This window comes from Cajanus cajan, chromosome 4 (assembly GCF_000230855.2).
Source record: "Cajanus cajan strain Asha chromosome 4, NIPB_CcT2T_4, whole genome shotgun sequence".
In the NCBI taxonomy this organism is placed as follows: Eukaryota; Viridiplantae; Streptophyta; class Magnoliopsida; order Fabales; family Fabaceae; genus Cajanus; species Cajanus cajan.
Window position 1 is genome coordinate 1,901,084 of NC_138520.1, and position 21,193 is coordinate 1,922,276.

Consider the following 21,193-nt stretch of genomic DNA (forward strand, 5'->3'; position numbering starts at 1 on the left):
ATGTTTTATTAATTACAATAATGTCAACATAATCTATGTGTATACTATTTTTTTTTAATGAAATATGAATATAGTGAATAGGAAGAATGATGTTAATTACATTTGCCTCTTTATTTTTTTTAAATATTAATAGTACTTTTTAAAGCTATTTTATTTTTTAAAATGAAGAAAGTAAATTTTTTAAAGATATTTTATTTTTTTATTACTCATACTCTTACAGTTTGAAATTTTTCTCTCCAACTTCTACTATCTTAAAACAATTTCTGGAAATTGTTTTATAAAGTAGTTTTAAAAGTTACAAAACAAAAAGCAATCAAACTTAATTAAATTTTCTTTAAAATTATCTTTATGAATAAATTAAAATATTTATCTTTAATAAGACTTTTCTAAAATATATTTTTCAATGATAGTGTTTTAGAAATTTTCTTTTCAAAAATAATAATTTATCTTTTTCTTCTTTATTTCAAAATTAAATTTCAATATTTTATTAAAAAAATTGTTAATTACATTTGCCTCTTTATTTTTTTTTAAATATTAATAGTACTTTTTAAACCTATTTTATTTTTTAAAATGAAGAAAGTAAATTTTTTAAGATATTTGTTATTTATCATTTTATTTTTTTATTACTCATACTCTTACAATTTGAAATTTTTCTCTCCAACTTCTACTATCTTAAAACAATTTCTGGAAATTGTTTTATAAAGTAGTTTTAAAAGTTACAAAACGAAAAGCAATCAAACGTACATAATTAAATATTCTTTAAAATAAATATTTATCTTTAATAAGACTTTTCTAAAATATATTTTTCAATGATAGTGTTTTAGAAATTTTCTTTTCAAAAATAATAATTTATCTTTTTCTTCTTTATTTCAAAATTAAATTTCAATATTTTATTAAAAAAATTGTTAACAGTTAAAAACATACCTTGTATAAAAATATAATTATTTATTACAAATTAAAATATTTTATTTGTTTAAAAACATTTATTTATTATAAATTTTAATTATAATATAATTTATATAATACAAAATATTTATTTACTGATATTTTAGTTATATAAAATGAAGATTTATCTTATACACATCACGTGTGAGAATAGTTGTAAAAAACACATTGAAAGTAGTTGTAAAAAAAACATGTTAAAATACAAGTTAATATTTTTAGTAACTATGTTGTTAATACAAAATAATTGAGTCTTTTCTCTCAATAATATATTTTTTTTACACAAAACCTGAATTCTAAATTTAGAGAATTGAGTCATACACCACTCAAACTAGACTTATTAAATGTTAAAAAATTATTTTGAGTCTATTATAGAAAGATGTGATTTTAGTTAACTTAAAAGTTACATACTGAGTTTGGAATTTAATGCGCATAAATTTTATTTGAATTTATTTCACTAAATGAATTAGTACTTAAAACAATGGTGAATTATTATTTTTTAATTCTTTGATTTTAAATAATATTTTCTCAAAATTAGGACATGTTTTCTTGCTTTTAAAAATAAAGACGTACTCCTTTTATTTTCTATTATAAGTAAAAAAAAATGTCTTGAATATAAGCAAATCACAACTACTTGTATCTCTTTAAAAAAATTTAAAATATCATCTTTTTGCTTTTCAATTTTCTGATACTCATATTCTCTATTGGTTTGTCTCATATTATGTCCTTACCCTTCTTATCTAAAAATTAGTTTTCAAAAATTCATCCTTACATATAAAATAAAATCGGATATTTTGTATGAAAACATTTTTAGAGATTTTATTTTAATAATATTTTTTTTAGAAATTCCTATAATTTTTTATCTAATATTTTAATCTGTACAATATATATGCTAAATATTTGTTATATATAGTTAAAATTTTATAAGAAATTATATATAAATAAATACTATATTTGATAATATAAATTATATTTAAAATTAGTATACATAAATATTTTTAAATATATAAATTATATTTTAGATTTATGATAAATAATTTTATTATAACACTATTTATTTATTGATAATTTAATTTCAAAATATTAATATTTAATTAATAAATAATTATATTTTAATTTTATTTATCATATTTATTTATAAGTTAAATTTTATTTTTTAAACAAAGTAAAAATAATTAAAAACAATATTGTGCTACAATATAAATTATTTATCTCAAATCTAAAATATACTTTATACATTTAAAAATATCTATTTATATAAATTTTAAATATAATTTATATATTCAAATATAATATTTATTTATATGTATAATTTATTATAAATTTTAATTATAATAAATATTTACTCTTTGCGATATGTAAACTAAAATATTAGTTATTTTATAAAATGATTTTAAAAATAAAAAACAACTTAATCAAATACACCCTTAATTTTACCTCATGCTCTCCAAAATTAGAATCCTAATTTGTCCTATAAAAAAACTTTTATCTTACTCTACCTAGAACCTATGAGTATTTCAAAATAATTTTAATGAAATGACAATAAAAATTAGTCTATTATTTAAAAATTAATAATAGCAAGCCATCATCAATATGATATCATAACACTTTGTTCCCAATTAGGCTTGGGCTATACAAGCCAATCTAGTCTGTTTAAAGTATGATTTGCGATACTTTCGTTTTTAATGGATTAAATAAGTAATCCAATCTAATTTGACTTGATTAGCCACCAGACCAGAAATAATAAATTAAAATGTACTATTTGATTTCATTCTAATATCACTACAAAAAAAATTTAAAGTTTAAAATAATAAATAAATAAAATAAAAGTTACAACTGTGATAGAAAAATAACTTTTTTTTTTATCACTTTGTCAACCATGGCTAGTAACAAAGCTGAGAGGGTTGCTTGACAAGGAAGAAGAGGGTAAATTAGAAAGAAAAAAAAATAGAAAGAGAAAATAAAATAAAAAAAAATGAGAAAATATTTTAGCCATATAAATAAAAAAAATTAATATATCCATGGGTTATAAATCGTTGTCCATTGTGGACCATATAGGCCGGTTTCCTAAGCTAGAATAGTAGAATTTGCCCACTTTTTCAGCCCTTATTATGGGCATAAAATTTGTCTAAATAATGTGAGTCTAACTTTCACGAGAGAAAAAAAATATCAAAAATATTTTTATACTACATTCTAACAATTTAAAAAATATATATTTTCACTTTTATATTTTTATAAATAAACATGAAAAAGCTCCTCCTAACAGTATACGTAAAATAAATTCTAATTTTAAATGAAAAAATTGTTTTTACTCGTTATCATGGAATGTAGTGTTTAATTTCACTTTGAATACGAAATCTCTAGTAAAATTATTACTTTAATCTTAAAAATAGATTGATTTGATGAAAAATAATTATATATCTTAGTTAGAAAAAAGAAGAAAAATTGAAATAGGAGAAGGAAAGGAATAGAAGTTGATGAAAAAAGAAGTGGATTTTTTTTTTAATCTATTTGGTGTAATTTTTTCGAAAAAAATTCTAAAATGGATAACTTTTTAAAAAATCACCAAATTAGCACGTCCTGTTTGTGAAACACGATTTTTAAAGTAAGTTTTTAAAAGTCGTGTTTTACAAACACGATTTCTAACTTTTTAAAAAAAAAAAAAATCAAACAAAAGGGAAGTCCTGTTTTTGAAATCTCACTTATTTTCTTAAAAAAATGATTTTGACTAAAAAAAAATAATCTCAATTTAAATCACGACTTACTATTTTTAAAATAAAAAATATAAAAAAATTGTGTTTGGTATTCACAACTCTTGTTAAATAAAAAGAAACTAAAAGACGTGTTTCTCAAACACGACTTCTTTCAAATAAAAGTCGAATTTCATAATATACGACTTATCCCAATTTAATTTTTTTTAAAAAATTTATTCCAAATGTCAAAAAGATGCAAAGAAGTGAGATGCCAGTATATAATTGTCGATTATTTGATTTTTAAGAGATGTCAAATGTGACTGATAGGTGTTTGAAATATTTTTTTTATTTATAAAATTTGAGTTATTAAATTTTAATTTAGTTGTACAAGTTAATCTTTCAGTTATATGGGAAATGCTACCAAAAATTTAACAATTATTTTTCATTTCAACTAGAACATCCATAATCATAATATTTAAACATGACAAAATATTTGTTATTAATTAAAAAAGATTAAAACCTTATGTTATAGTTTATATTAAATGATTAAGAGGGAGAAAAACTAACCGAAAAAAAAGAAGTATTAACTTGACACTTAACCTTTGATTAATCAAGTAACTAAATATAAAAGTAGAACCAACTTATATAATAAAATTAAAATTTAGAAACCTAAACATCATAAAAAGTCTTTCAAGTAACTATTAACGAACTTTATTATGAAATTAAATTAAAGACCTACTCTTAATGTATATATTATAGTTGGACAATATTGAGAATTAAAATAAAATAAAATAGTGGGACGATATTAAGAAAGTGTTTGTTTGGAAAAGCATTGAGTTAAACTTAATTCATGTTTTTTCCGATCCACAAGTATACTTATTTTGTCATTTGTAGCATTAGAAGGAATTTTGGCTTTGTAGCTTGTGAATGTGAATCTTAAATGCACCAAGAAATTTGTAAAGCGGGGTTTTCCATATATGTGTGGTTCAAAATTTTGAATTGGGTGGTTAACTTAATAACTATGAAGATTGAAGGCTTGAAGGTGTTGTTGTAAGCAGAAGGTAAAATGGAGGAAACTGAGGCGTTGTTGACAAGGACAACGCGTCATACAACCCAAATTATGAACACCTATAAAGTCTTTCTACCGTTACAATTCCAATTCCAATTCCAATTCTACTACACGCATCTCTCTACTTATACACACTCTTTTTTTTTCTTTTTTTTTTTTTGTCGCTTTTGGTGTCCCCTTTTATAAAAACTAAGAACGTAGCATCCAACTGCAATTCTCACTAAGCACAAAGCAATGGCTTCAATTCTTCTCTCTCTTTCTCTATTGGCCATCGCCCTCTCCCTCGCTGGTTCGTTCGTTGCTTCCCTCTCTTTTTCCAACTGTAACTTTTACTCTTACTCTTACTGTTACCTTTTCTTTCTTTCTTTCTTTCTTTCTACAAAAAAGAAATCCTACTTTTCCCAGAAAAAAGTGCAACCATAACTGTTTCCGTTACGTGACAAGCAATCAGCAATCTTTAACTTGTTTTCTTCCTTCTTGCAGACTCACAATCCTTCGTCGGCGTAAACTACGGCCAGGTCGCCGACAACCTCCCGCCGCCGGAAGCCACGGCCAAGCTCCTCAAGTCCACCACCGTCGGGAAACTCCGCCTGTACGGCGCCGATCCCGCCATCATCAAGGCCCTCGCGAATTCCGGCATCGAAATCGTGATCGGCGCGGCCAACGGCGACATTCCGAGCCTGGCCGCCGATCCGAACGCGGCGACTCAGTGGGTGAACGCGAACGTGGTGCCGTACTACCCCGGCAGCAAAATCACGCTGATCACCGTTGGCAACGAGATTCTGACCCTGGCAGACGAAGGCCTCGTCCCGCAGCTTGTCCCGGCGATGCGAAATCTCCAAAATGCCCTGAACGCGGCCTCCCTCGGCGGCAAGATCAGAGTCTCCACCGTCCACTCCATGGCCGTGTTGACTCAGTCGGATCCTCCGTCGTCCGGGTTGTTCAACCCGGCGCTCCAAGACACGCTGAAGCAGTTGCTCACTCTTCTCAAAGATAACAAAGCGCCCTTCACCATCAACCCGTACCCGTTCTTCGCTTACCAGAGCGACCCGCGACCCGAAACGCTCGCCTTTTGCCTCTTCCAGCCCAACTCGGGCCGGGTCGACTCGGGCAACGGGAAGCTCTACACTAACATGTTCGATGCCCAGGTCAGTTCTCATTCTCAACACTGTTGTCGTCACTGTTTTTCGCTTTTTGAATATTTTTTAACGGAAAAAGTTGACGTGTGAGTCAACTAGACCATCATCCTCTCTTTTTATAATTTCCACATTCCACACACTGTTCGCGGTTGATAGCGTCACATACTTTTTATCATTTAAAAATCTTGCTCTTCAATCTAACCAATGGATTGCTAATCTTGTCTTTCAGCCTTCTCATTATAATAATATATATATATATATAGTTCTTATTAATGCTAATTTCACTTTTGCCTACTTCTTTTTTGGTGAAAATATAAAAAGTGCTTCTTATTTGCTTCTTTTAATGAAAATAATAATTTTAAACCGTTGCGCGTACATAAATTAATATTGAAATGTATGGATGTCTTTAAATAATTTATTAAACAGATGATGAATATTGATTCTTGAAGTTTAAATATTAAACTGAAAATACGTATAAAAATTAAAGTCTTTTTTATCGTGCAATATGTTTTTTTTTAAGTTTAGATGACTTGACTTGAACTTTCCGTGTTAAACTGGAAAGTAGATGTAGTACTATATATGTGCAATTGTCAATAATAGATTTGCGTAAGTATAGGACGGAATATGGATTACTTGATAGGTCTGATAGCAAAGAAAGATTTGATGAGGATTCTGGATTGACCCGAGTGTTATAGCGCAAAATAAGTGTAGTTATTCTTATCACTATGTTTGTTGTTGTGGGTAGATGCTTCATAGTTCATAGTGTATACCCTCACTCACATTGATTGAAGACAGGCTGGCTACTCATAATGTGGTCACGAAACAAGTCCCTCCAAACTTCCAATAATTGTTGCCATACATAAAGAAAATGGGTCACAGTGAGTATGGTAGGTAAACCCTACTCTTTTTTATCTCATGGAATATAAAGGAAGAAAATATTCCAATGCCTGGAATACCTTTGTTCTCCCAACAGACTACTATTTGGTCCAATTGCCCCTTTGATTTTACCATAATCCGTAAATCTAATTTACCCTATATGAATATAGTCTTTGCTGGCCTCAATTTCTCAGTTTAAAATTGGGTAGGTGAACAAAATATAATGCCATTTAAATCCAAATGGAAACCCTTTAATGATCTCGTCTGGTTTATTATATGAATTTTAAATGTTATAGAAGTTGCTTATATAAGCAACTAAGGTCGTGTGAACATTAAAAAATAATTTTTCAAATTAAAATAGGAATTCTTTTTTGTTAATAAGGAGATAAAATTGGATGCAATAAAAATAAGATAAGAACTCAAGTTGAGTTTGAACTTGGTAATATTGGAGGGAAAATTAGTGAATGTTTTATAATCTTATATGAGGGACCACTAAAAGAGAGTTAAGAACTCAAATAATAGCATTCTCCTTACTGAACTTTCTTCTTATTTGGGTTTGAATGTTGGGCAGGTTGATGCTGTACATTCTGCTTTGAGTGCTATGGGGTTCCAGGACGTGGAGATTGTGGTTGCTGAGACAGGATGGCCCTCACGTGGGGACAGCAACGAAGTAGGACCTAGTGTTGAAAATGCAAAAGCTTATAACGGCAACCTCATTACTCATCTTAGATCATTGGTTGGAAGCCCTTTGATGCCTGGAAAGTCTGTGGAAACTTACATTTTCGCTCTCTATGATGAAAATCTAAAACCAGGCCCGGGATCTGAACGCGCATTTGGACTGTTCAAAACCGATCTTAGCATGTCATACGATGTTGGCTTAGCCAAGTCTAGCCAGCAGGTGAGCAATAAATTGCTATTCTTTAAGACACGGGTATAGACTGTTGAATAATTTTTGGCAAGTAAAAAGACATTTGGACACCTGAGAGGTGTCTACACCGGAGGAGATGAGAAATAAATAATTGATGAGAAATAAGAAGATAGAGGCATAGAGAAATTAAGGGTGTTAACAAGAAGTTTTATTTATTTGAGTGTCAAAAATTCATTGCTGTGTGACTAACATCTAGATTTATTTTTGTGTCCACAGACTCCATCAACTAGTCCAACAGCTCCGGTTACTCCAGCACCGAACACTGCTGGATGGTGTGTACCCAAAGCTGGAGTTTCTGATAATCAGTTGCAGTCCAATATTGACTATGCATGTAGCCAAGGCATAGATTGCAGGCCAATTCAACCAGGAGGCGCGTGCTTTGAGCCTAACACAGTAGCATCCCATGCTGCATTTGCCATGAATCTATACTACCAAACTTTTGGCAGAAATCAGTGGAACTGTGATTTCTCTCAAACAGCAACGCTCACATCCCAAAACCCAAGTAACTTCTCTTCACACCTTTTCAGTTTTCCCCCTTTGTAAATATTTGTTTCAATGATGCAATCATAGTAATAAAAAAGGTCCAAGAATAATCTGTCCCTTATGCTTAATCCAAAATGAAAACTAGCCATTACAAACAAAACAAACGTAATAGTAAAGAGCACTATTCTTTGATAGGAATAGAATCGGGAGAAAAGATAAGATTGTCTTAGCTGGCACCAACGTGTGATGCTCAAGTTACCAAAAGGTTACTTTTATATATTAGGTCTCTATCAAAAGACAACAGCTTTTGATCTTTTAGGTGGCGTCTGTTTGGTGGAACGTGATTGGAAATTGAATTGTATAAGCTTTGTGCTTTATGGACGTTGTTTTCTGGTTTCTAACCAATGGCACGTATAATACATATATTCTGTCGGTGGTCTAACTCCATTTTCTCGTTCTCGTAGGTTACAATGCATGCGTTTACACTGGTGGGAGCACCTGAAAGAAAGAGAAAGAGGCTTCAGATTAATGTCAATTAATAAATTTTGTGGATAGAATTTAGAATTAAATTATCGAATAAGGGCGTCTACGACTATGTTGCCCTCTTATAGTTATAGCCTTTCAATTTTAGAGACATGCCGATTCCGGTTTGTGTATGATATCCACTTTTTAGTGTGGCAATTCACAATTCACAATTTACGATTCCAATTAATCCCTCCCATTTTATCAATGGTAAAACATTCTTTCGCCCGTATACAGTGCTTTTGAAAACTCTTGCCAAATATGAAAAACTACACGTCCACTTAAAGTAATTTTAAGTAGCTTCCACGTTTTTACGTAGAGACAGAGATGGTGAATCTAGTTTTCAAACTTGATTCTAAACATGCACGTAGTTACAAATGTGATTATATGCTCATTCTGGGTTGTAGAGGGTTGTTCCGTGGGGCATGCAGTGGCTGTAATATTATGAGAAAAATATCTTGCTTTTTTTATTTTTTATTTTTGGATAGAAATAATAGAATGGGGGAGATACTTGAGGTGTCAATGACGTTGCCCAAGTCTAAACTGTAAATAATTTTACCGGTGGACACCAAAATATCTCTTTAAGGAAGTTTCCACCAAGTAAGCAAATTCACATCCACACAGAAAATGAAAATTATCTTAAACATCTTTAACCATTTGTAGTAACTCTCCTTATACCAACCTTTCTTACCATTTTTTTATAAGCAAAATTGAATTAAATAAGATGAATACAAGGGGTACTCCAACCCATATACACAACATAATTAAAGTAAGTAGTGGACTTCTGACATCAAGAGGTGTTTAATGAAAACAACACAATAAATACATACCTCCTAAAATCAGTTTGCAATCATCATACAATAAAAAACCTTACACCAATAGGTGGAACAACCAAACTAGCAATCCAAAAAAAGACTATCAACTACAAAGTGAAACCAATCACCATTGTTAAAAGCATTGGTGCAGTTAAGTCCGAATCATACACCCAAATAACAATAATCACCATCAAAATCACTTAATAAAAATTAAGGCATACGAAATGTGACTCAGCCCAAGAAGAAAATGAGTATAAAAAAGAATTATCTCTCGCTTTTAACCATTTTCAAGTGCGCAATTTTACCATTTCAAGTACATCTAAAGTAGATAGCACCTTGTAAAAAAAAATAAGAGTATTTCTTACTAGCCAAATACTCCAAATTATAGTCAACAAGATCACAACCCATCTATACATCATTTTGGATGGACAAAGAGGCAACCCAAGAAATTGATCAAAATAAGCAATGAAGCTATTGGACAGCACAGAAGTGAAGCCACACCATTCCAAGGAAAGCATCCAAACATGATATGCAAAAGAGCACTCAAAGAATAGGTGTGAAGAAGTCTCCATCCTATATTGACACCATACACAGGAACTATCCGAATCAATAAGAACATGTCGCTTAACAAGATTAAATTTTGAGGGGAATTTGTCTAACAATACCCTTCAAATAAAACAAGAGACCTCACCAAACGGCACCAAATAAACTTGTGTAATGGTATTTCAGCAAAAAGAGAATCATTGACAATAACATGATAAGCTAACTTGACAGAATACTTGCCATTTGAATCAGCTTTCCATCTCCAAGAATTATGAGTATACTCTTGAACCTGAAAATCACAAAGTTCAAAAACTAATAGATCCATTTGTTCCAATTCCCATTGAAATAAAGGCCTTCTCCACCTCCAATTCCACTAAGTGATTTCTTAAAAGATACATGAATATTTAAGGATCAATAAACCACATAGATTATATAATTTAGAGGCATTTGTTTCAAGTAATTTTAGTTGGGTGAATGCTATTCTCGAAAATGTATCAATGAGAATGACATTTTTAGATATTAAAAAAAACATGTTTGGTTAACTAAGATTTAATTATCTAATTTTTTTCCTTACATTCTCAGGAATAAAAAACATATTTAGTTCAAGTTATTTTTTTCCTATAAATATATGCTATAATCACAAAAATGTATGTATTATATTACATTTATTATTAATTTTTTTTAACATTTATATTAATAATTAAAATTTTAAAACCTTGATTTTAATTAAAACAAACGACGATTTCGGTTGCATTTTGGATGTGGATTTTTATCAAAGAAAGCTATTATTGGGTGGTGAGTGCATATTTGGAGGAGGTTTGAATTTCTTTTTGCAATGATCCATAAGCCACCCACTTTTATGATTCAGCAGATTATTTCAGCGCTAGATCAAAGTCTATTCAATAATCATAGCATATGCGCTGTATAACAGTTTCTTTAATTTACTACAGGAAAATGACATGCTCCTATTATTTTCTGATACGCAATATTATGTTGGCACGAGCTAGGAATATGATCTTTTCATAATAAATTTCAGTCCCACTTTACAGGAATTTATTTTTTTAACCTGTTTTTCTGGGAATAAAAACACACTAATAAATATGACAACGAGTCTTTCTTAAAAATAAAATTATTTAAAAATATCTTTTTATAATCTTTAGATAAATATGAGAATGAATATTCTCACTTATATGCTCGATAATGGGAGATGTGAAAAAATGCTCCCTTAAAATAATATAGAGGATTAAATAATTAAATGTCACGCTATGTATGGACTTTGAGAAGTAATTAATTCATCAGCTAGGGATAGTTAAGAATAGAAATGCCAAAAAGGTTATTATTATTATTAGTGATAAGTTATGTAATATTACAGTTAGTTATTGTTAAAAAGATTAACAGTGCTTTAATTTGGAATATAACAAGTTTTTTCTCCTAAAATTGTTTATTTTTTAATAGATGTTGTGTGTGTGTGTATTGTGAGTTTTCTAATCGGTAATTTGATTAAAGAATAATTTTTAAATTCATTATTTTTTAAATTATTTTTCTCTTTCTCCAAATATTTTCTTTTTTTAGTCAAAATTAAAAAACAATTAAAAACATTATTTTGATTATAAACTATTGTGTTTCTATTACTAAGATTTAAACAATTTATACTTCTTAATTCTGGAGGACTGGAACGAACTCGGTGATATTGTGACATGAGATTTTAGAATTTTGTAATGAAAATAAATTGGAAGGTAAAGGTTGAAAACGGATATCGATGATATTGATTAATTTTATTGTCCACAGGACACACAAAGATCCGTTGTCGTCCAGCGGTTAGGATATCTGGCTTTCACCCAGGAGACCCGGGTTCGATTCCCGGCAACGGAACCTTTTTTAAAATTTTGTTTTCCTTCCTTTCTGTCTCAATTTTGGGTTAAAAACTTATCTGGCTTTTTTGTATATTTCAGAAGCAAAAATTTTGTTTTCCTTCCTTTCTGTCTCAATTTTGGGTTAAAAACTTATCTGGCTTTTTTGTATATTTCAGAAGCAAGATTCTTGTTCAAATGATATACTGATGGAGGAAATAATAATATACTTGACAATGTAGGTTGTAACACTTGATTTCTATGATACCAACTTAGACACTGCTAAGAATATGACCCAGAAAACAAAGGATCATTAAAATCTGTTCAAATATTATTTGCTTAATTTGCCAATAGAAAGCTCATCATGTATAATCCAGATTCTGCTCGGTGTAAGGAAAAAACCAATGTCCATTTGGAAATGGAAACTTATGAATACAGCCAAAGATGAAATAAGATCATCTTCCCTCACAAAGGAAGATTTAAAATCAGACAATGTCAATTGCATCTTCTGCAAAATAAAGTAAAACTTGTTACTGTTTTTGCATAGTGGAATTAGGTAGGTGAGGCACTTGTTTTATTGATTGAGATGGGCCCAGCAATTAATTGTCTCTTTGAAGATAAGAAATTAAATGCAGGCAGAAAAAGCTTTGGATTCGAGTTCTATATATTTTGTCATCATATGTGCAGTGCAGAGATTCATCTTATATCTAGCATGCAGGTTGTTGCATCTTGAGATGCAGGGATTTAGTAGTTTTTTATGATACATTTTTTTATTCATAAAAAAAGGGTTTATTTTCAAATGCAACTGAAAGCTAAATTCCGAATTTAATATTATAATGGAAGAAAAAAATGTAAAACAAACTAAGAATATAACATGACAATCAATATTTAATAATATTTAGTTTAAATTTATCTTTAATTATCATTTTTATATTATAAAAATAATAAAAATGAAGTAATAATGAAATAAAAACAATAATTAAAAATACAATTTAATATAAATATTATAAAATATTAATAATTATGTTATCAACTAATGTCAGATTATGACTAATATTACCATTTTACTAATTAATGAATGGACATTTGATAAGAGGATAGAAATTATGAATTTTACAAAATTGAGAAACTTAAATTGCAGATTTAATATTATAAGAAGACAAAAATGTAATTTAGACTAGTATATCTATTTTAAGTAAAATATTATCATATCAATTATTATAATTTTTCCAAAAAAAATAAATTTATTAAATAGTTAGAATATAATTATGAATTATTCGAGCCTTTAAGTTAGATATGAAATATAATTGATAGTATTATTATTAGAAAAATATAATAAATATTTTCTGAAAGCAATTGCCTAGTTATGGTGGTGTACACATAGTGTAGGAACACAGGACTGCTAGCTAGGTTGCTGATGCTTTGATGCAACAATCTGGATCCAGGGGAGAGCTGACTAGTTCTGCTAAACATTTAAACTCATTTCTGCGTGTTTCAAAAGAAGCTAGTCTCTAGTAAATATAATTGAGGATAATTAGGCTCAATTTAGATAATATGCATAGGTTTTATGTTATAATTTTAGTGACACTATTGCATACCAATAATTATAATTAAGAAAAAATATTCTGTAATGAAAATATTTTTTGTTTTAAAGAATAAAACTATTTTATATTTATTCTTAAAGAGATTAAAAATATTTTACAAAGATATTAAATACTTCACAATTGATATATTAAAACATTCACTAATGAGATTTTACAACCCGTATAAGTATCAAACATCTTTTAATATATCTTTATGGAATAAAGCTTCATGTAAAACTTGTAAAATAAGTAAGATTCATATTATAGTGTGAATCATAGAGTTGACCTAATGACAAGATATTAAAATATTATATGCAAGATTTTAAATTTGAATTCAAATTTTAAGTGTTATTATTGTAATTTTAAAGAATAAAAAAAAATCATATTATTTAATATATTTTATATTAAATATACTTAATTATGTTTTAGTTATCTCAAATAGTATAACTATATGATTCTAGTTCTCAAGGTTTTGATTAACCAATTTTAATCCTTAATCTATTTAAATTATATATATTATAACTTTTATTTATATATCTAGTGATATATATATATATATATATATATATATATATATATATATATTATTAAATAAATAAAATATATATATATATATAATATTTATATTATATTATTATTGAAAATTAATAATAATAATATTATTAGTATATTTATAGATAAATTAATAATTTTATTAAAGATAAATTAGTATATATTAATATATATTTACAAACTATAAATATATTAGAAGAAATTTAATTAGACATACCAATACATCGTCACTATGTTAATATAATATCATAAAAAATTGTTAGATTTTTAGTGAAAAAAATTAAAATCACACAATTGCAATATTTAACTAACTAAAATTACTTAATTAAAAATTAAAGGATCAAAAATGCTTGATGGACAAAAATTGTTTAATTAAAATTTGTGACTAAAATCATGCAATTACGATACTTAAGTAACTAAAAACACTTTTAAATATATTAAACAATAGTAATACTATTGAAAGAACATTTTAAGATTTTTTTATTAGAATTATTCCCTTTGTTCAATAATGAGTATACCTTTAATATTTGAAAATTTCCTAAAATGATTTATGTTTTCACTTTTTTATGTAATATTAATAATTTATTTTTAACTTACTCATTCATAAATTATTTAACCGCCACAATTAGAAATAATACATTTTGAGAAGGATGAACTATATTTAGTAAAACTCTACTATCAAAAAATAATATATTTATTATTGTCCTTAATCTATGTATGAAAAATCTTAAATTGTATTGTGAGACATGGAGAATAAAATTAATAAGATGAGAAGTCAAAGTAAGGCTTAGCCATGCTATAATATAATACGACGTGTGATATATGAATTAATAAGATTATGTGAAATGTTATGCATAGAGTCTATTTAACATACATCATTGTATAAAAATGTTTTTAAGTGTGTGATATGGAATACACCGTTAAGGGAGACGCCTTGAGTAAAAGCTTGGGGGTTAGTCTTTGAAAATAACTTGGTTTGAAAGTCCTAATCTTGTCTATTGTATGCATGGGATGTATGTTGTGTGTCTTAGCTATCCCGACCAAATCTTTGTATTCTAGTTAGAGTGTATTGAGCATAGTTTTAAAAATCGGATTGGTCATCAAACCGGTTAGGGTACTAGGTTAGTGAGTCAAAGGTTGAACTGATAGGTCTCTAATTGAACCGCATGACCCGGTTTTTATTAAATTTTTTTAAAAAAATATTCATGTTAAATATATTTTATACTTATAAATTTTAATAAATTCATATCCTATTTTAAATTTCAATTTTCATCTTATTTAAAATTATATTTATTTTTATTTTGTATAAAAATAAATAAAATAATTACATGTTAAACCGTATATTAATATAAATTAAAAATATAAATAATATGTACATATATAATATGCTTGCAATTGATATCACAAAATAATATATGTAATATTTATATAGATATTATATTATTAAATATATAATTTAAAATTAATAATATATTATAAAAGTTATTTAAGTTGCATATAAACAAATACATTAGAACAAGTAGTCATTCTTATGTTTAATATGACTTTTTGTTCTTTCATTAATAGATTCAATTCTTATTGTTATTTTTGTGGTTTGTGGTCCCTTAAAAAAATTGTTGTTGAACCGGTTTGACCCACCAGTTCACTGGTTGAACCAGAAAATTGACCGGTTCAATCCAGTTTGAAACGGGTTGAATGCATAACCAATCCAACTTAAGATTTGGACCAGCTGGACCACCGGTTCCTGGTTCAACTGGTCTAACCGGCCGGTCCGATCCAATTTTTAAAACATTGGTATTGAGGGTGAGATGCAACATGTACTCCTATATTATTTTACATGTATTGTTAGTGACAATGCATAAGTGTGATGTATGATATTTTTACTAGTATCACATGTATAATAATATATAGCTTGTGTCCATTGCATACGCATCTTAATGTTATGTGTTATTTAATTATTATGTCATGAAAGAGTGAAATATGTTATTGTCACCAATTTGTCCATGTTGTGTATATATGTATGTCTTGTTTGTGTTTGACTATTTTGTTGTTGTTCTTATATTTCCTGTTGGTAATCATCAACAGGATATTGAAAATGTTGGTGATGAGTCTTGGACTTTATGTTGGGTTGTTATGATAAGACATGTGACATTAATGTGTAGTTAGGATTAATTTAGAAGTTTGCTTCATGTTATTAAATTTGAAAGATTTGGTTTTAATTTTTTTATAATTTTGTTATTTTAATTAAATTTAGTTATGTTAATAATGTGATTCTCTCCACTTTTATGAATTTTAAGTTCATTTATGTTAGATGAGGTATTTTAGTTTCATATTATTTATTTGTTATAATATATAGGATAGAGAGTGTCACAATGTTAACCCAAACAATTGTGAATAATAAACAAAAATTATTTCATCTCAAGTAATCATTTGAGTCATTTATAACATATTTAAAAGATTAAACAACAACAACACTAAATGATTCCAACCAATAAAAAAATAAATGAAAAATAGTTCAAAACCTTCACTGAGAAGCTTCATCCTTAACTATAAAAGTATCACCATATTTACAACATTGTCAATGGTCAAATAAAATTAGGTCAACATTTTTGTAAACATGTCAACTATTCACAAACAACGTCTGTTCAAAGTTAAAAAGGAGAATGATATAAAAATAAAATTGTTTGTATAAAAGTTCAACTAAAAAGAAAATCTGGTGTAAGTTTACAAACTAAAAAAAATAATTAAACTATAATATTAAAAAAAAAAACCTTCAATTTAATTGAAGAAGAGTGTTTATCTTAATAATTGTTTTTAATAAAAATTAACTTTCCATTTTGATTGAATCATAATTATTATTATAGTCTATAGATAATAAAATTGTCTATTTTCATAACAATGACTTAGAGCATATGCAATAGAATTGGTTATAAGTAATTCCTTATGTCATATCACTGCTAAATCAGTTCTGTCTCATTTTATAAGTTGCTTAAATTTTAGTAGAGTTGTTTAAGTAACTCTACTAAAATTTACACAACCTATAAAATAAAACAGCTAATTTAGCAGTGATGTAATAGAACATATTACTTGTAAGCAACAGAGTTGCGCTTAAAAAGTGATGTAAATTAAGAATTTGAATGTAAACGCTAATAAAAAAACAGATTCCATTTATAACTTGACTTGAGTATATAAAAGAGCAAGAGACGGAAAAAGCGGGCCCGGCGGCGTCAGTAAATAATAACAGTGGTCTGTGGCTGTGGCTGTGGCTGTGGCTGTGGCTGTGCGTGGCTTTCACACCAATCATCAATCACCAATGACCATGGATTCTTCTTCTTCGCCCTAAGTTTCGATGCATGGATTAGGATTATTACTTATTTATTCCTCATCCAACTTGCAATACCTAAAGCTATAATGTCCGTTACGGAGCTCAAGGAGCGTCACTTGGCGGCCACGGAAACCGTCAACAATCTCAGGGAGCGTTTGAAGCAGAGGCGTCGTTCACTGCTCGACACAGATAGTAACTTGTTCTTCCTCTTCTTCAATTTTCGTTTTCTCTTATTATTAGATTCACTCTTACAAAGCAAAACCCTCGCTCTTTGCAGTTGCTGGCTACGCCGCCTCTCAAGGTAGAACCCCTGTCACCTTTGGCCCCACCGATCTCGTTTGCTGTAGAACGCTTCAGGGCCACACCGGAAAGGTCTTTTTCAATTCAATTCCTTTTCCGTCTCTTCTCTTTCTATAATATTCTAATTCACATTTCAATTTCAATTTCAATTTCAATTTCAATTTCAATTTCAATTTCAATTTCGCAGGTTTACTCCTTGGATTGGACTTCTGAAAAGAATCGAATTGTTAGTGCATCCCAAGATGGGCGCTTGATAGTGTGGAATGCTCTAACAAGCCAGAAAACTCACGCTATAAAGCTTCCTTGCGCGTGGGTCATGACCTGTGCCTTCTCACCAACGGGTCAATCCGTTGCGTGTGGGGGCCTCGACAGTGTTTGCTCCATTTTCAATCTCAATTCCCCCACTGATAGGGATGGGAATCTCGCCGTTTCGCGCATGCTTAGTGGACACAAAGGCTATGTCTCCTCTTGCCAGTATGTTCCAGATGAAGACACTCACTTGATCACTGGTTCCGGTGATCAGACTTGTGTTTTATGGGATATTACTACTGGCCTTAGAACGTCTGTTTTTGGTGGTGAATTTCAGTCTGGTCATACTGCTGATGTGCTTAGGTATGTGGGAGATTACTGGATTAATTTCACTCTATTAGTCTGTTTGGATATAGGCTTATCAGAGCTTCTCTACTGAAAATAAAGAATTATTTTTAGTATAGAATCTCTGATCTCTCAAATCCAAACAAGTTCTATATTTGTTGTTTTTCGTTTCTTGAACAGCTTATTGGCCCCTTCAACTTCAAGATGCAAAGCAACTGCATAAATGCCAATTAAAGTGTAAACTAGAATCTCTGCACTTACTGATAAGATTATGAAATCTGAATGACGGTTAACACGCTGGTTAATGTTGATCCATAGCATATAGAACAAGCTTCTGCCAAAAAATGTATTGTCAAGTTTAGAGCATAATCTGTTGGATGATGTGCACTTTAAGTTGATTTAATTGCAGTGTTCCCTAAAACATGATTCAGTCGAGTGTTATTTGTTTGGTGTTAAATATTTTCTAAGAAACCCTTTTTTTGCTTTGCCCACCCTCAGCATTTCGATTAATGGATCCAACTCTAGAATGTTTGTATCTGGTTCTTGTGATGCAACTGCCCGATTGTGGGACACTCGCGTGGCAAGCCGAGCAGTGCGGACATTTCATGGGCACGAGGGAGATGTTAATTCTGTCAAATTCTTTCCTGATGGAAATAGATTTGGAACTGGCTCAGATGATGGTACTTGCAGATTGTTTGACATTAGGACTGGTCACCAACTACAAGTATATCATCAGCAACATGGTGACAATGAAGCTGCACATGTGACCTCCATTGCATTCTCCATATCTGGAAGACTTCTTATTGCTGGATATACAAATGGTGCTTGCTATGTTTGGGACACTTTGTTGGCAAAGGTAATTGGTACTTTATTGTAATGTTGCAAAACAACTGTAGGGTGCTTTCTTTCTGCTCACTGCCCTGTACCATCAAATTCAGCATAGCTTTTTAACAAAACATATACTACATAACAATTGCTTATCTTTAGTGTGAATTATTTCACTTTCATAACAAAAGAAATATGTTTTGGGTAGTAGTAGTAGTGAGGAATTGCCTTGTATGGGGGAAATTTTTTACAAAGACCGTCTTTAATTCTGGATTATAAATTGGTTAATTTGATTTTACTAAACATATGATTTGGGACGAGTTTTGGTTTCACTTTGTTTCTTGTTCAATATGTTTCAGTATTTCAGCTGTGGTGACTTTGTGTAGAAAGAGTGGTTCTGGGTCTACTCTACTTTGTAAAACCAGGATCGGTTCTCAAGTTGTTTATCTTGTGTATTCGTATAACTTTCTGAAATTCTTATTTGGTTACATTAATTCCAATAAATTAGGTTCATAAGAGTGGTTGTGGGTCTACTCTACTTTGCAAAACCATGATAGGCAAATGATCTTCTGGTTTTGAGACGTTTGGGTACTTTGTCTAAAGACATTACATGATACATGACTTGCTTTGCGGGCCAGTAAAAAGAGTTTGAAGTGATTGATTGAGGATTTTCTATTTTTGAAAAAAGGCAAGGGTAGTTGACAAAGAGAGTTCTAACATAGATTAACATGAATTGTGCAGACTGGCATTAGATTAACATGTGCTTGTTCACACGCGTATACATACATGCACATAGAACTGACCTAAAACAATTTTCAATTCCCTCTGTTATCATTTCATCATAACTTGATCTTTCATACATGCACATAGAACCGACCTATAACAAATTTCAATTCCCTCTGTTATCATTTCATCATAACTTGATCTTTTTTGACATTGCTGTCGCTTCATTTTAACTTGCTCTTGCACTTGTATCTAGTGTAACTTTTGTGACAAATCATATCCAAACATGCAGTACGACTAACTATATCTGCTTCTTCGTTTTACTGCAGGTGGTCTTGGATTTAGGATCTCTTCAAAACACTCATGAGGGCAGGATCAGCTGTTTAGGTTTGTCAGCTGATGGAAGTGCCTTGTGTACAGGAAGTTGGGATACAAACTTAAAGGTGAGCATGCATTTTGGCCTGATTTAGAATCTTATCGGTTATAATTTTGGAAGTTAGCTTGTATGTTGGTTTTTTTTTTTTTTTCATTTTCTTTTAAGTCACTAGGATAATTATATTTGTCTTGAAGCTTGATGGTTTATAAGCATTCATTTTTTTATAAGGTTAAAACTTAGAAAGAATTAGGATTTAAGCCAAAAAATGCAATAAATTGACATATCACATAGGAGCTTATAGAAAACATATATTGAGTTGAAGTTCAAACTATCATGCTTTCAGATTTATTCAAAGGCAATGGTAAAATCCTCGGTGAGCAAGACCATTATCTTGTGTTGGAATCACATTTTTCATCATCTTGTTTTCCTTGTCATTTATCCACTAGTAATGGTTGCTTAATTTGCGACATTAATAAAACATTTTCACTAGGATTGTCATGACACTAGCATTGATAATCTGTGGATATTGTACCAACTGCATCCAGGGGTACTAATTTATGTGGAACTTACTGGTTGACTTGATCGGCTATGGTGTTTTCACTTAGAAAGTCTAGGTGTTTGCTCGACTGATTATTTGCTTCTTGCAGATATGGGCATTTGGAGGGTATAGGAGAGTGATGTGAGCCATTAAGAGGAGCAAAGACTTGTATTTTGACCTTTGTCTATGCCTCTGCTTTCGTGATATCGTGGTTCACAACAAACAACCCAATAGCGATGCTTTCGATGGTGAATGTGAAGAAAAATTGGAAGGCAAAGGTTTTAAGAATGGGACTAGTGCGGCGATTTGTTAATCCCGTATCCATTGGTTCGTGTGTGTGATCTGTAGTTTTTCCATTGTACTCACCGCTTCCATACCTGTACCTTAAACTGTCTCAATTTTATTTGAAAACATTACAACTTGGTAAGACATACTTCACCAGCGGTGAAGAATCAATGGAGTCACAGACAGATGGAGATTATCGAGTTAATAAATATTTTTTAAATTTAATTATATT

At 29.7% G+C, this 21,193-nt stretch overlaps 2 protein-coding genes and 1 non-coding gene across 4 annotated transcripts; all 3 read left to right on the forward strand.

Moving 5' to 3' along the window:
• The first annotated feature begins 4,722 nt into the window (after positions 1 to 4,722).
• LOC109808420 (glucan endo-1,3-beta-glucosidase 7) lies at positions 4,723 to 8,842 on the forward strand. Of its 2 annotated transcripts, none has more exons than XM_020371425.3 (5): positions 4,723 to 5,026; positions 5,188 to 5,852; positions 7,291 to 7,617; positions 7,864 to 8,149; positions 8,595 to 8,842. In XM_020371425.3, the coding sequence occupies exons 1-5, from the start codon at positions 4,939 to 4,941 to the stop codon at positions 8,630 to 8,632; spliced, it is 1,404 nt and encodes a 467-aa protein (XP_020227014.1). In that variant the 5' UTR covers positions 4,723 to 4,938; the 3' UTR covers positions 8,633 to 8,842. The 2 variants fall into 2 exon arrangements, with proteins under 2 accessions (XP_020227014.1, XP_020227022.1); XM_020371433.3 differs by having other exon boundaries at positions 4,733 to 4,993.
• Positions 8,843 to 11,810: 2,968 nt separating this feature from the next.
• Positions 11,811 to 11,882, forward strand: TRNAE-UUC (transfer RNA glutamic acid (anticodon UUC)). The gene has a single exon. It is a non-coding gene; the product is annotated as a tRNA-Glu (tRNA).
• A 5,278-nt stretch (positions 11,883 to 17,160) lies between these two features.
• Positions 17,161 to 21,191, forward strand: LOC109792737 (guanine nucleotide-binding protein subunit beta-1). Its single transcript, XM_020352172.3, has 6 exons — positions 17,161 to 17,512; positions 17,598 to 17,692; positions 17,808 to 18,232; positions 18,713 to 19,070; positions 20,092 to 20,205; positions 20,786 to 21,191. Exons 1-6 carry the CDS (start codon positions 17,407 to 17,409, stop codon positions 20,819 to 20,821), a joined length of 1,134 nt encoding a protein of 377 aa, XP_020207761.1. The 5' UTR covers positions 17,161 to 17,406; the 3' UTR covers positions 20,822 to 21,191.
• The last annotated feature ends 2 nt before the right edge of the window (positions 21,192 to 21,193 follow it).

What these genes read in the sequence shown, in the direction of transcription:
- LOC109808420 (XM_020371425.3), top strand. Translation starts at nt 4,939, where the DNA reads ATGGCTTCAATTCTTCTCTCTCTTTCTCTATTGGCCATCGCCCTCTCC. An exon ending in TAGCCAAGTCTAGCCAGCAG is followed by an intron (nt 7,618 to 7,863) that starts GTGAGCAATAAA and finishes TTGTGTCCACAG; the next exon opens with ACTCCATCAACTAGTCCAAC. An exon ending in GCTCACATCCCAAAACCCAA is followed by an intron (nt 8,150 to 8,594) that starts GTAACTTCTCTT and finishes TCGTTCTCGTAG; the next exon opens with GTTACAATGCATGCGTTTAC.
- LOC109792737 (XM_020352172.3), top strand. Translation starts at nt 17,407, where the DNA reads ATGTCCGTTACGGAGCTCAAGGAGCGTCACTTGGCGGCCACGGAAACC. An exon ending in CATACTGCTGATGTGCTTAG is followed by an intron (nt 18,233 to 18,712) that starts GTATGTGGGAGA and finishes GCCCACCCTCAG; the next exon opens with CATTTCGATTAATGGATCCA. An exon ending in GTTGGGATACAAACTTAAAG is followed by an intron (nt 20,206 to 20,785) that starts GTGAGCATGCAT and finishes TGCTTCTTGCAG; the next exon opens with ATATGGGCATTTGGAGGGTA.